This window comes from Heterodontus francisci, chromosome 12 (assembly GCF_036365525.1).
Source record: "Heterodontus francisci isolate sHetFra1 chromosome 12, sHetFra1.hap1, whole genome shotgun sequence".
Lineage (NCBI taxonomy): Eukaryota > Metazoa > Chordata > Chondrichthyes > Heterodontiformes > Heterodontidae > Heterodontus > Heterodontus francisci.
This window is the reverse complement of record NC_090382.1, coordinates 98,565,811-98,580,028: the sequence shown is the minus strand read 5'-3', so window position 1 is coordinate 98,580,028 and position 14,218 is coordinate 98,565,811. Positions and strand designations below refer to the sequence as shown.

At 43.0% G+C, this 14,218-nt stretch overlaps 1 protein-coding gene across 8 annotated transcripts in view; it reads left to right on the top strand.

The window, feature by feature from the left end:
* Positions 1–13,936, top strand: part of g3bp1 (GTPase activating protein (SH3 domain) binding protein 1) — a 38,231-nt gene extending 24,295 nt beyond the window's left edge. For 5 of the 8 annotated variants that reach the window (XM_068043906.1, XM_068043911.1, XM_068043904.1 and 2 more), the window contains 6 exons: positions 202–382; positions 5,465–5,566; positions 6,794–6,896; positions 10,513–10,656; positions 11,912–12,030; positions 12,759–13,936. In XM_068043906.1, coding sequence (XP_067900007.1) covers positions 202–382; positions 5,465–5,566; positions 6,794–6,896; positions 10,513–10,656; positions 11,912–12,030; positions 12,759–13,025 — 916 coding nt within the window. In that variant the 3' untranslated portion in view covers positions 13,026–13,936. The remainder of the gene's footprint in view (positions 1–201; positions 383–5,464; positions 5,567–6,793; positions 6,897–10,512; positions 10,657–11,911; positions 12,031–12,758) is intronic. The other 3 variants (XM_068043908.1, XM_068043910.1, XM_068043909.1) reach the window with 3 other exon arrangements.
* The last annotated feature ends 282 nt before the right edge of the window (positions 13,937–14,218 follow it).

Here is a 14,218-nt window from a genome sequence, read left to right as displayed (position 1 = left end):
GTAGGAAGGTTTTGGAGTGGAAAACCGCATACCTTGTTCTTGAAACAAAGCTTAGCAGTGTGTATGTCTCTGTCCATGCATGTAATGACTAACGATACTGGATTAATGGCAGTGATCCTTGGATTTCTGGACAATAGTTAACTGCTCAATTGCATCAGGACACATTGGTATGTCTTGACTTCCTGTACTGTCTAATTACAGTAATGGTTTAGAGGAGCCCTTAGAAGAACACATTGTTGCATCAGAACCAGAACCAGAGCCAATTGTGGAGGAAGCAAAGCCTGAGCCTATATTGGAGGAGGAAGTTGCTGAGGACCCTGTGGTAAAATCTCCATCCCCTCCACCTGCTGATCCAGCACCCGTTGTAGCTGAGGATTCCAGGGTATGAGCAATTTCCTTTTGATTCATTTGTTGTAGAAGAGTCCTTATCCAGTTCCACAGTCCGTTTATTACTTTTATTCTTTCTTTCACCTCTATTGAGCAATATTCCTTTAATTGAATTATTTTTTGGTTATGTTTTTGAAAATAATTTGGAAAATAGTGTAGCTTTAATTATATTAAGTCCAAACCAGGCAGACTGGTTTCTGGGTTGAGGGAATTGCCCTATGAAGAGGGTTTGAGTAAACTTGGCCTTTTTCCCTGGAGTTTATAAGAATGAGTCATAGAGTTACACAGCACAGAAACAGGCCCTTCGGCCCATCGTGTCTGTGCCGGCCATGAAGCACCTATCTATTCTAATCCCATTTTCCAGGACTTGGCCCGTAGCCTAGTATGCTATGGCGTTTCAAGTGCTCATCCAAATACTTCTTCAATGTTGTGAGGATTACTGTCTCTGCCACCCCTTCAGGTAGTGTGTTCCAGATTCCAACCACCCCCTGGGTGAAAAGGGTTTTCCTCAAATCCCCTCTAAACCTCCTGCCCCTTACCTTTAATTTGTGCCCCCTGGTTATTGACCTTTCCACTAAGGGAAAAAGTTTCTTCCTATCTAACCTATCAATGCTCCTCTTAATTTTGTGTACCTCAGTCAGGTCCCCCCTCAGCCTTCTCTGCTCTAAGGAAAACAATCCTAGCCTATCCGGTGTCTCTTTTTAGCTGAAATGTTCTAGCCCAGGCAACATCCTGGTGAATCTCCTCTGCATCCTCCAGTGCAATCACAATCTTCCTATAGTGTGGTTACCAGAACTGTGCACAGTACTCCAGCTGTGGCCTAACTAGCATTTTATACAGCTCCATCATAACCTCCCTGCTCTTATATTCTAACCTTCGGCTAATAAAGGCAAGTATCCCAGATGCTTTCCTAACCACCTTATCTACCTGTGCTGTTGCCTTCAGTGATCTGTGGACAAGTACACCAAGGCCCCTCTGACCCTCTGTACTTCCTAGCGTCCTACCATTCGTTGTATATTCCCTTGCCTTGTTAGTCCTCCCAAAATGCATCACCTTTCACTTCTCAGGATTAAATTCCATTTGCCACAACTCCGCTCATCTTACCAGCCCATCTATATCATCCTGTAGTCTAAGGTTTTCCTCCTCACTATTTATGACACCACCAATTTTGGTGTCATCTGCGAACGTACTAATCATACTCCTATATTCATGTCTCAATCATTAATGTACACTACAAACAGCAAGGGTCCCAGCACCAATCCTTGTGGTACACCACTGGTCACAGGCTTCCACTCACAAAAACAACCCTCAACCATCACCTCCTGCCACTAAGCCAATTTTGGATCCAGTTTGCCAAATTGCCCTGGATCCCATGGGCTCTTACCTTCTTAACTAATCTCCCATGCGGGACCTTATCAAAAGCCTTACTGAAGTCCATGTAGACTACATCAACTACTTTACCCTCATCTACACATCTAGTCACCTCCTCGAAAAATTCAATCAAGTTTGTTGGACACGATCTTCCCCCTGACAAAGCCATGCTGACTATCCCTGATTAATCCCTGCCTCTCCAAGTGGAGATTAATCCTGTCTCAGAATTTTTTCCAATAGTTTCCCTGTTGTTAGACTCACTGGCCTATAATTACTTAGTTTATTCCTGCTACCCTTGAATAATTATACTACACTCTCTGTCCTCCAGTCCTCTGGTACCTCTCCTGTGGCCAGAGAGGATTTGAAAATTTGTGTCCGAGCCCATGCTTATATAACAGCCTGGGATACATCTCGTCTGGGCTTGGGGATTTATCTACTTTTCAGCCTGCTAAAACAACTAATACTTCCTCCCTTTCAATGCTAATTTGTTCAAGTATGTCACAATCCCCTTCCCTGATCTCTACCCCTACATTGTCCTTCTCCATAGTGAGCAAAGATGAAAAGTAATCATCCAAAACCTCACCTATGTCCTCTGGCTCCATACACAGATTGCCACTTTGGTCCCTAATGGGCCCTGCTCTTTCCCTGGTTATCCTCTTACCCTTAATATACTTATAAAATGCCTTGGGGTTTTCCTTTATCTTGCCTGCCAGTGTTTTTTCATGTCCCCTCTGTGCTCTCCTAATTACTTTAAGTACTCCCCTACACTTTCTATATTCATCTAGGGCCTCTGCTGTTTTCAGCGCTCTGAATCTGCTATAAGCCTCCTTTTCTTTCCTTATCCAATCCTCTATATCCCTTGACATCCAAGGTTCCCTGGACTTGTTGGTCCTACTCTTCACATTTATGGGAACATGTTGGCCCTGAACACTCTCAATTTCCTTTTTGAATGACTCCCACTGGTCTGATGTAAACTTTCCTACAAGTAGCTGCTCCCAGTCCACTTTGGCCTGATCCTGTATTATCGTATTGAAATTGGCCTTCCCCTAATTCAATACTTTTACTTCTGGTCCCTCTTTGTCCTTTTCCATAACTACCTTAAATCTTAGAGTTATGGTCACTATCCCCAAAATGCTCCCCCACTGACACTTCTACCACTTGTCTGGCTTCATTCCCTGGGATTAGGTCCAGTACTGCCATTTCGCATGTAGGACATTCTACGTGCTGGCTCAAAAAGCTCTCCTGTATGTATTTTAAGAATTCTGCCCCGTTTAAATCTTTTGCACTAAGACTATCCCAGTTCATATTAGGGAAGTTGAAATCCTCTACTATTATTACCCTATTATTTTTACACCTCTCCTGAGATTTGCCTACATTTCTGCTCCTCTATCTCTCCCTGACTGTTTGGAGGCCTGTAGTACACTCCCAGCCAAGTGATTGCCCCCTTTTTGTTTTTGAGTTCTACCCATATGGCCTCATTTGAGGAACCTTCTAAGATATCATCCCTCCTGACTGCAGTAATTGACTCCTTGACCAACAGTACAATGCCACCACCTCTTTTACACCTTCCCCTGTCACGCCTGAAGATTCTATACCCTGGAATATTGAGCTGCCAGTCCTGCCCTTCCTTCAAACATGTCTCTGTAATGGGAATAATATCATATTCCCATGTGTTAATAAATGCCCTCAATTCATCTGCCTTACTAGTGAAACTCCTTGTGTTAAAATAGATGCCATCCAGCCTTGCAGTATTCGCTTGTGCCTTAACAGGTCTATATTTGCTCTGCCTTCCAGACAGACTTAGTTTCTCTTCTATATTTGACTGTGCATTCCCACCTACTGTACTTCCACTCTGTATCACATCCCCCTGCCAAATTAGTTTAAACTGCCCCCAACAGCACGAACAAACCTCCCAGCAAGGATGTTGGTCCCATTCCGGTTCAGAGCAACCCGTCCAACTTGCACAGGTCCCACCTTTGCCAGAAACGGATCCAGGAATCTAAAGCCCTCCCTCCTACGCCATCTCTTCAGCCACGCATTCATCTGCTCTGTCCTCCTATTCCTATACTCACTAGCACGTGGCACAGGGAGTAATCCAGAGATTACAACCTTTGAGGTCCTGCTTTTCAATCTGCTACCTGGCTCCCTAAATTCTTGTTGCAGGACCTCATCCCTCTTTCTACCTGGTACCAATGTGAACCGCAGCCTCTGACTGTTCCCCCTCCCCCTTCAGAATGAGAGGTGATCTAATTGAAGCGTATAAAATTGTTAAGGGGCTTGACAGGGTAGGTGCTGAGAATTTTCCCCCTGAGTGGGGAATCTAGAACAGGGAGTGACAGCAACCGATTAAGGGTCAGCCATTTAGGAATGAGATCAAGAGAAATTTCTTCACTCAAAGTGAGTCTTTGGAATTCTCTACTCCAGAGAACTGTGGAGGCTCAGACATTGATTATATTCAAGAGAGTTCAATAGTTTTGGGATACTAAGGGAATTAAGCGATTGGGCTGGATTTTGTGCAGGAGGCAGGGCTCCCAGTCCTGGGCCAAAAAGTTGGGGGAACCCTGCTTCTGCATTTTTTTTTTTTCAGTCTCCCGGAACGATCCTCTGGTCTTTTGTTGTCTAAGTTTAAGGAAGCAGGATCTCTGTCCCTTTAAAGACTTAAATCAAATGGGGATCCCAATCACACGGCCGGCAGCTCAGCAGTATCTGCAACACCACCGGGAGTGGGGCCACAACCGATACTGCTGAGGCCTTGGCCTCAGACCCAAGCCCAGCTCTGGAACCCCAGAGCATAGGTAGGTGAGGCCAGTGCGGAAGTACCTGGTGTTGGGGGGGTGTGTGTGGGAGGGGCGGTGGGCATTCAGTCAAGGGGGAGGGTGGGTCCCAGCGGGGTACGGTTTTTCCCAGTGGGGATCCTCTGTGGGCCACAGATGTCCCACGAAGGAGGGACAACCCCCCCCCCCCCCCCCCCCCCCGCCCCAAAGCAAGCAGGGAGGGTGCCTCATTTTTCAAGGCGACCTCCTCACGTGGCGGAGGCTCCCTACCCTGCTGCTGATAAGATTCCTGTGGTGGCAGGAAGAGGGTCTTAATTGGCCATCAATATGCCACTTAAGGGCCTCAGTTGGCCTCTGGGCGAGAAAGCTGCCGTTGGCCAATCCAGCCCCCGGAAGAATCGGAACCGGGAATCCTGGCGTCTGGTGCTGTGGCATCCACTGCCGCTCCGATTCTCTGGTCCCACCCACCCCAAAACCCACTGTCAGGAGGAGAACAAGATGCAGCCCATAATGATTGACCATGATCTTAATAAATGTTGGAGCAGGCTTGACAGGCCAAATGGCCTACTGCAACTCTTATGAACTGATCAAGAGGTTTTATTTGTTAAGTTCACTGCCTCTTCATAATTTGAGGAATCCTGGAGTTCAGGTTTGTTTCTATCCTTGATTGTGAATTTAATGTTTAAAATGACAATTTTAATTCGCATAACAATCCATTGGTCTCGATTTTAACTCATTCAAAACCTACCCATTTACACAGTTATAATCAGGTTCATAATGTCTGAATGTTGGTCATTTCATGATTTTGTGCAGCTAATATTTTAGGTACTGGGGCTGTTGTATGAAATTGCTGTGTGCCTGGTTGACTTTTTTTTTAAACTGCGATAACTTGTTCAGGGTTTCTGACTGATTCTTAACTATTATCTCTCCAGACGTTCTCCTGGGCTTCAGTAACAAGTAAGAATCTGCCCCCTAGTGGCATTGTCCCCACCACTGGAATTCCACCGCATGTTGTCAAAGCCCCAACACCACAGGTATTGATTAACCTGGTACTGAAGTTCTAATTCTTCAAACAAATCATGCCAATTTTCTTCTCTCATTCCTTTCCTGACACAGTGACTGCTTGCTGGGGTACAGTTTAGTGGGTGCCAGTTGCCATGTCATACTTTATCAAAGCAGCCACTGATATCTGTAGGCCAAATCCTGTCTTCAATTAATGTGTACTTGTGCAGTTGTAGCAGGACTTGTTGGATAGTGGCCAGGAACCCTCCGGTATATTTTTTCCCTCACTTAATGCACAGCCACTGAAGCTAATTGTTGTGTACCTCTTGTAGCTATAGCACTTGGTGTAGATGGAGGAACCAACCCAGAGCCACCTTATTCTGTACGACTTGCCGGTAGCTCAAGGGACTTGAGGTCAAATGAGACCTGTATATTTAGCATTTTCTCCTCCTGAAACCAGCTTGGGGTAGAAAAATTAAGTTACACCTAGCTGTGAAAGTCAGTACTTTTCTGTTAATGAGGCAGTGGTACAGTTGCAATGTCACTGGACTAGTAATCCAGAGGCATATGCTAATACATTGAGGGCATGGGTTCGAATCCCACGACGGCAGATGGTGAAATTTGAATTCAGTTAATAAGTCTGGAATTTAAAAAAAAACTAATCTAATGGTGACCATGAAACCATTGTCATTTGTCATAAAAACCCATCTGGATCACGAATGTCCTTCAGGGAAGGAAATCTACCATCCTTACCTAGTCTAGCCTACATGTGATTCCAGACCCATAGCATGGTGGTTAACTCTTAAATGCCCTCTGAAATGGCCTAGCAAGCCACTCAGTTCAAAGGCAGTTGGGGATGGGTAATAAATGCTAGCCTAGTCGGTGACACCCACATCCTATGAACAAATTAAAAAAAAAAAAACTAGGTAAGGTTCAGCTTACTTGTAGCAGTACAGCACTGTACATTTTGCTGGCTATGTTTTTCTGGCTGGATGTACTGAATTCATGCTGCTGGGTTCTTTTCTTACATTTGCAAATTTCTAAACTTTTTCTCAAGTGAATGCGATTGAATACCTATAGAACTTGTGCAGTTCCACAAATTTATTGCTATTGTATAGTGAAATTAATATCAAACGCTGCATCCTCAGGATGTGAAAGCTCAAATTTACAGCATTTTTGTGAATTTTATCTAATTGTTCTGAGGTTTTTTGAGATGTACAGTGTGAGAAGAGTAAATGGTTATTAAATTGTGTTTATAGCCCCGACCGGAGACAAAACCAGAAATACAGATTCCGCCTCCAAGACCTCGGGATCAACGAATTCGGGAACGGCAGGGTGTGCCACCACGGGGCCCCAGGCCAGGTAAAGTGCTGTCATATAAGAAGTTTGTAATAGTCGTACAGTTTTTATTTGGAGTCAGTTGGATATCTGGCACATATAGTAAAGCTATTACTCTATTTAAATAGAGTTATATAGCACAGAAACAGGCTCTTCGGCCCATCCTGTCTGTGCCGGCCATCAAATCTCCAAATCGAGCTGAGAAGTGTATGCCCAACACATGGCAGATAGAGAACAAACATGAGGGAGTAACCAGTCTTCACCAGTCTGTCATATGCACAGCTGTTCACAACAGCCTTATTAAGATTGAGTACCATCCAGTCCCGTCTTCACAATGAGGAGACGGTCCATCATGTCGTATGGAAATTTCACAATACTAAGTGGGATAAATAAGAACTGAGTCAGAAACTCAAGACTGGACATAGCCATGAGGCGCTATCGGCCATCAGCACCAACAGAATTGTATGCCACCACGATCTGGAATTGTTTGTGATTAAGACTGAGAAATAGTTCAATCCATTTTATACAAAATAATTACTTGTATTCTATACTGTATTCAAAATTTCATTTATATTTAATTCTGTCATAGGAGGAAATTAGAAAAACTGACCATCTTCGTGCCCATATTAATGCAGCAATCTTTAAGGCTCGGCTTGCACATGCTTGCATTTAGATTTGCTTAATCACATTAAACTGGAGACTCTGTTGTTATTGTCTTGGCACCATAGCACCTTTTATGTCCTTTTCAGTTCAACTTGAGACCATAAGATGTCACAATGGAGATTGGTAGTGAAAGGTCTTTGAGGAGGTGATGTAATGGCCTTTTAGCCAAACTTAAAAAAACTTAAAACAGTTGGAGTAAGTTGCTGGCTGAAGGCCGGCATCTGGAGAGATGAACTGGCTGTAATGTGTGCATCTTATGTGACCAATGCTATCTTGATAGGCCATGAGAAGTTTCAGGTTAATTTAACCCTTAATAAAGCTGCAAGTATTCGGTCTTGTTCCACAAGGACTGCAGTCTTGATCTGTAATATTATAAAAATTCACGTTCCTGACATCGCCCAGTATATCCCTCATTTGTCCATCAGCATCCAGTCAGGTGACCACTGAGGAGTATAAAGGAGCATGTCTAGAGCAGCACCAGGCATATCTCAGGATGAGGTGAAGCTACAATATAAGGTTTGCTGTGGATTTGTGAATAATTAAGGAAATTAATGGATGCGGCTCTATGAACACCATAATCCTCAGTGATGACAGAGCACAGTATGAGAGTGCAGACAAAAAGGCTGAAGTATTTGCACTAGTCTTCAGGCAGATGTGTGGAGTGGATAATTCTTTCTCTTCCTGGGGTCCCTGCCATCAGAAATGCCAGTCTGCAGCTAATTCAAATCTCACTGCTGGTCATCAAGAAACGGCTGAGCCTACTGGTCACAGCAAAGGTTACTGACAATATCCTAGCTGCATTGTTGATGACTTGTGTTCCAGAACCTTTGGCTAAGCTGATTCAGTACAGCTACAACACTGGCATCTACCGATGACGTCCACACAAATTTATGACAAATCCAATCTGGTCAACAAACGACTCATCGGCCTATTCCCATTCATTAACAGAGTAAGGGAAGGAGTCGTCAACAGTGCTGTCAAGGAGGACTTGACATTGCTGATTAATAACCTGATTACTGATGTTCCGTTTGGGTACTGCCAGAACCACTTGGCTCCAGAGCCTATTATAGTCGTGGTCTGATCATGGAGCCAAGAGAGGAGCTTGTTTTTTTTTTAAACACAAGAAGATCTGAATTCCAGAGGTCAGGTGAGAGTGACTATCTTTGACATTATAGCAGCATTTAACCAAGTGTGGCATCAAGGAGCCGGAGTAAAACTGAAGTCAGTGGGAATCAAGTGGAAAACTACTGGCACAAACAAGGTGGTCAGTGTTCTCAGCCCAAGGACATTGCTGCATGAGTTTCTCAGGGCACTGTCTTAAGCCCAGCAATCTTCACCTACCTCAGCATGATGTTTGCTGCTTTATAAAATCAGAGTGGTGTTTGTTGATAATTTCTCTGTCAAGCTCCATGTTCCTCAGACACTGAAGCAGTTGATGCCTGAATGCAAGACCTGGACAATATTCAGACTTGGACTGATATGTGGCAAGTAACAACTGTGCCACACAAGTGCCGGGCAGCAATCATCTCCCAACAAGATGGAACTTAATCATATTCTCTTGGCGTTCAATGGTATTACTATTGTAGAGTCACCTGCCATCAACATCCTGTGGGTTACCGTTGACCAGAGTCTCAACTGGACCAATCACATAATTGCTGTGCTGACTAGAGCAGGTCAGATGCCTGGGTATTCTGTGGCAGGTCCCTCACCACCTGACCCCCGAAGGCACAAGGTGTGAATGGCATGCACTCCACTTACTTGGATGGGTGCAACTGCTGTAATAGTCATGAAGCTGGACACCAGGCCAAAGCAGTCCACTTCATTGGTACCTAATCCATTAGCCTAAACGTTAACCCTGCTCCATCTGCACACTATATACAAGATGCACTGTGGCAACTCGCCAAGCTTACTACTTCCACCTATGAGAAGGGCAGCTGGTACATGAGAATAACGTTGTCTTCAAGTTCCCCTTCAGTTGATACCGTTACAAAATAGACATGTTTTTGTTCCGTCATCATTTTTCGGTCAAAATTCTGGAAATCTACCTGACATTTTGGGGGTACTTTCAGACAGACTGGACTCAGTTACCAGCTTCAGGGCAACTAGGGATGGACCTGCCAGCCCAACCTATAATTTGAGAATTAATTACCAAAAAAGCAAAAAGACACAGGGTACACATATCCCACATACCCGAGTCCAGAGAGTTTAGGAACAAGTAAATGGAACCAAGGCTAAAACTGCATAGCTTAACAGAAATGCTTCCTGCTGATTGTCGAGCTAGAATTCCTACCTGTTTGACCCAACAAGGTATCCCTGAAAGGGAGCATGTGCAAGTTGAGGTGCACAATTCTCAGATTTATGATTTCAGTCTCAATTTTTCTGAAATGTCTTAAAGGCACCTTTTCAAGGAAAATATGAAAAGTTTACTTCAACAAAAACAGCATGTATGGCACCTTTTAACTTGGTAATTGTCCCAAGTGCTTTATATGATGGGGGAAAAAGGAATAAAGGAGTAGATGCTGAGGTATTAAAGTTGGGAGAGCTGATGGAGAAGTTAAGTGATGTTACAGTTTTTACAAAAGATGATTTTTGGACAGTTATTTAGAGATATCTTTTATGCTGTAAGAGAAGTGGGTCCTTGCTAGTCTAACAAAGCATTCTTGAGGAAGATACCGTGGGGTTGACTAAAGTGTAAAAGAAATATCCACCATATTTTCCTAGTTGGTTCCGATACTTTGCCTCATGGTATGTAGTAGACCTCTATATTTCGAATCTTAATTACAGTGAATTGAGTTTTATCTGTGGCTAAATGCTGAGACTCTGTAATTGAGAAAATAAATAGAGTTTGCTGAAGTTTTCAATCTTTAAGTAATGTACAGTGTTCACAGCAGCTACAGGAATACCTTGAACACCATTGTGAGGTTGAAATGCTGCTGTACTTGGTGTTTAAGGACACACTGGAGGATCTTGAAAGTAGGTTTCTTTGTTTCAGGCCGCAGTGAAAATGAACCAGGGGATACAGAAACACGGCGCACAATCCGATACCCAGACAGTCATCAGTTATTTGTTGGAAACCTGCCTCATGATATTGATGAGACGGAGCTGAAAGAATTTTTCACCGGTTTGTTGAATTTTTTTTTATTATAGTTGATTATATTGTGTTAGGAAGTGGTGCTTGCCTTTTTAAAATCTTATCACTTTGGTTTGGCTTTTTCCTGTAACAGTCTTCAATCATAGCCTGTTAATTATTTTTTTCTTTTACTCCCTTAAAGATACTGACTGTTGCTAGGCTGTAGCTGCTCAGGATAATTATAACACACATCTCCAGGAATGACTTCTCTTCCTGTGGTATTTGGAGACTCCCCCAGAACCTATGAACTTCCTCATCTATATGTTGCTACTTTGTGACATCATCTGCAAACATAGGGCCAGCCTTTACACATACACTGACAACACCCAGCTCTACCTTTCCACCACCACTCAACTCCTTCACTGTTGCTGTGCCGTTACACTGCCTGTCTAACTGCCTGTCTGGGGTAAGCTGAAGTTTTTTCCAGCTATACATTGACTAGGCTGAAGCTGTCTTGTTTGGTCCTAGCCTCAGTCTTTTTTACCCCTGTGCCGATTTCATCCCCTTCCTTTGTCGCCTCGTTGTGTTTAAACCATATACAATTTTGTCCCTCTCGAGCTTTGTAACCGCCTCCAGTCCTACACCTCTGGTTCTCCAACTCCACTTCACCCCCAACTCTATTAATCTTATTGGCACCTTGTGGAATAAAAGTGTTCATTGATACCGCAGATGAGATTTCAAGTTCAGGATTTCAGTAGTTATCTCAGAGAAGCTTATTGAATCTCCAGGCTCAGTCTCCTGTTAGTTACTGGTATGATTTACACATGTTTGTGAGTCTTAAAAGATGAGTGCCTGCAGAGGATAGCTCCACTTTTATTTCCATTGTTTTAACTACACAATGATTAGAACTTGAGTTGAATTGGTATTCTATCTGAACTAACTAAACCAAGACATTTCTTACATGACTTTTTGCACTGCAAACTTACCTGAGTGAATGATACCACCTTAAACCTATTGAATAACTGCCGTTGAATTGTATGCCATGACAGCATTCACCTTGTTAGAATGTGCAGAATAACAGTCTCTCTGGCTGGTTTAAAGGTGAAATCTGTCTACTTAAGGTTATAACCGGCTGCTTGCCGAGAATTGGATGTGTGCACACTCAGTTTGTCATTGTACATTTAATCGACTCCACACAGTGGAGAAGTTGGACTTTGGAGAAGCGGGACATGTACCTATGGAACTCTGACATACGTAATAAAGTGGAAACTACATTGGGTTTCACGATGTGGCAATTCCTTTTTAGGATACGGCAATGTGGTGGAACTCCGTATTAACACCAAGAGTAGTGGTGGAAAACTGCCCAACTTTGGCTTTGTGGTTTTTGATGATCCAGAGCCAGTTCAGAAGATCCTGAGCAGCAAGGTAATGTATAATAGGGAGCACGCTTCTTATATTCCAGGAATGTAAGTTGTAGGTCAATTTCTTTGCTGTTTATTTTTGAGTTTAATATGGCTGGAGTAATTCCTCCATCCCTTTGCATCTTCAAAATAAAGTTTAGTTTTCCTGTTTTACATTCATAAAATGAGATACGGTTAGGGGAAACCTATCCCATTATGGTGACATTTTATGGTCTGAGAATGTAAGCATCATTTTGCTTGATAAAGGCCAGAGTGTGGTCTTGGTGATTTGCATGGAATCATTGAGTCATATGGCACAGGAGACTATTTGGCCCATTTAGTCTATGCCGGCTCTGTAGAGCAATCCAATCAGTCCCATTCCCCTGCAGTAACCTCAGAGCCCTGCAACTTTATTTCCCTCAAGTGCCTATCGGGTTTCCTTTTGAAATCATCCATCGTCTCTGCTTCCACCACCATTGCTGGCAGCGAGTTCCAGGGCATTACCCCTCGCTACATAAAGAAGTTAATTAGAAAGTGCATAGCTGTTTTGAAATCCAGGTTTATAATCCTGTGCTCCAGTACAGTTGGGTTGAAGATTATCTCAATATTTTATATATGTGTAAAAATTTGTAGACTGATTTTTTTTTTTAGTCATTTAAATTCACAGCTAAGTAGATTCCATTATTTGTATGAATGAGACTGGGAAGCATTTTGCCAAAACTAACTAACCTTTTATTTTTTTCCCCTCTATAGCCCATTAAGTTCCGAGGAGAGCTCCGACTAAATGTGGAGGAGAAGAAAACTCGCCCTATTCGTGAAGGTGAACGTAGGGGTGATGACCGCCGAGAAAATAGACCAAGAGGACCTGGTGGACCCCGTGGTGGTCTCGGCGGTGGAATGATGCGTGATCGGGAGGGCCGGGGTGGCCTATCCAGAGGAGGGCTAACACCGAAACCCGGACCAGGAGCTGGAAGAGGAGGTGGACAAGGAGAGCCTCGGTTCTCAGGGCCACGCCACTGAAAGAATCCTCACTGGCTGTTGGTGTGAGCTGATGGTACAGATGTTCTCTCTCATGCTCTTGTGATTCAGCTTTGTTTTTGGAATGTGATTTCGACCTGTACAGATTATCATTTTATTTCAGTACAGAAAAATGGCCTTTTTCTTTGTTCTCGACTTGTGTAGTAGTCGTCGTTCCATGAAACATCCTGTCTGAAATTTTTATTTGTTTAAGAAAAATGGATTTTAAAACCAGAATCTCTTGATTGAAGACGGATTCTGACTCCAGTGGATTGGGGTGACTAACAGCTATGAACTGGATTTTAGTACCTGCTGCCTCCCAGCCGCTCCAGGAAAGTGTTGGCCCTTATTGACTGAAATTTGGTGCAGATTTTTTAAATTGGAAACCAGGTTGCTTTTTTTTTTGCACAGACATCATCTTCGGAAAAACTTGTAATGTAGCACTCAGCAATTTTTAACGCACTCTGTCTACTTGGCACAGTGTTCTGCTGTCCAATAAAGGGAGCACAGTGTTTGGAATGGCACCAGTGTGATCACTAGATGGTTGGTAATAAGCTGCAATGCTGTAAACTGGAGAAAGTTATCCGTTCCTGTGCAGGACTGCTGTGCTATTAAGATCAGGAGTGGACTAATACAATAGATGTAAGTCTTCAACTTTTTTCTTTTAAACTTTTTTGTTTTCATCATTGGAAGAATCTCTTTTACAGTGGGACTTTTAAAAACATTCAACTCTGGCATACTTGACATCAAGACACGTTTCCTCTGGAATTGTGAATTTTTTTTAAAACTGTAAATTGCAGAAAAACTTTTCTGGTTTAGTTTGTATTGTAAAGCGTATGGTTGTGCCTTCTATTTATCTGTCATTCCAATCTTGGCAAAGTTGTACAAATAAATGTAGATTGCTTTATTCAATATGCATGGCTTTGTGTGTTTGTTCAGGGAAGGTGGCCATTTGGGAAGGGTGTTTGGTTGGCTGACTGAGTAAAATTGTTGTGAAAATACTAAAAGCTGGAAGGTCTTAAGTTGGGCTGCATTGGTTCTTAATTCAGTTACATTTCACATTATGTCGACCTAAGTTCCTTCTAACCTTTAACCCTTAAAAGGTTTGTATCTAAAACCCAGATGTTTCAAAAGAAACCTGGTTTACAAATGTTTTGGAATGGTAAGCACAGGTCATGAACATGAAACCCAAGTCA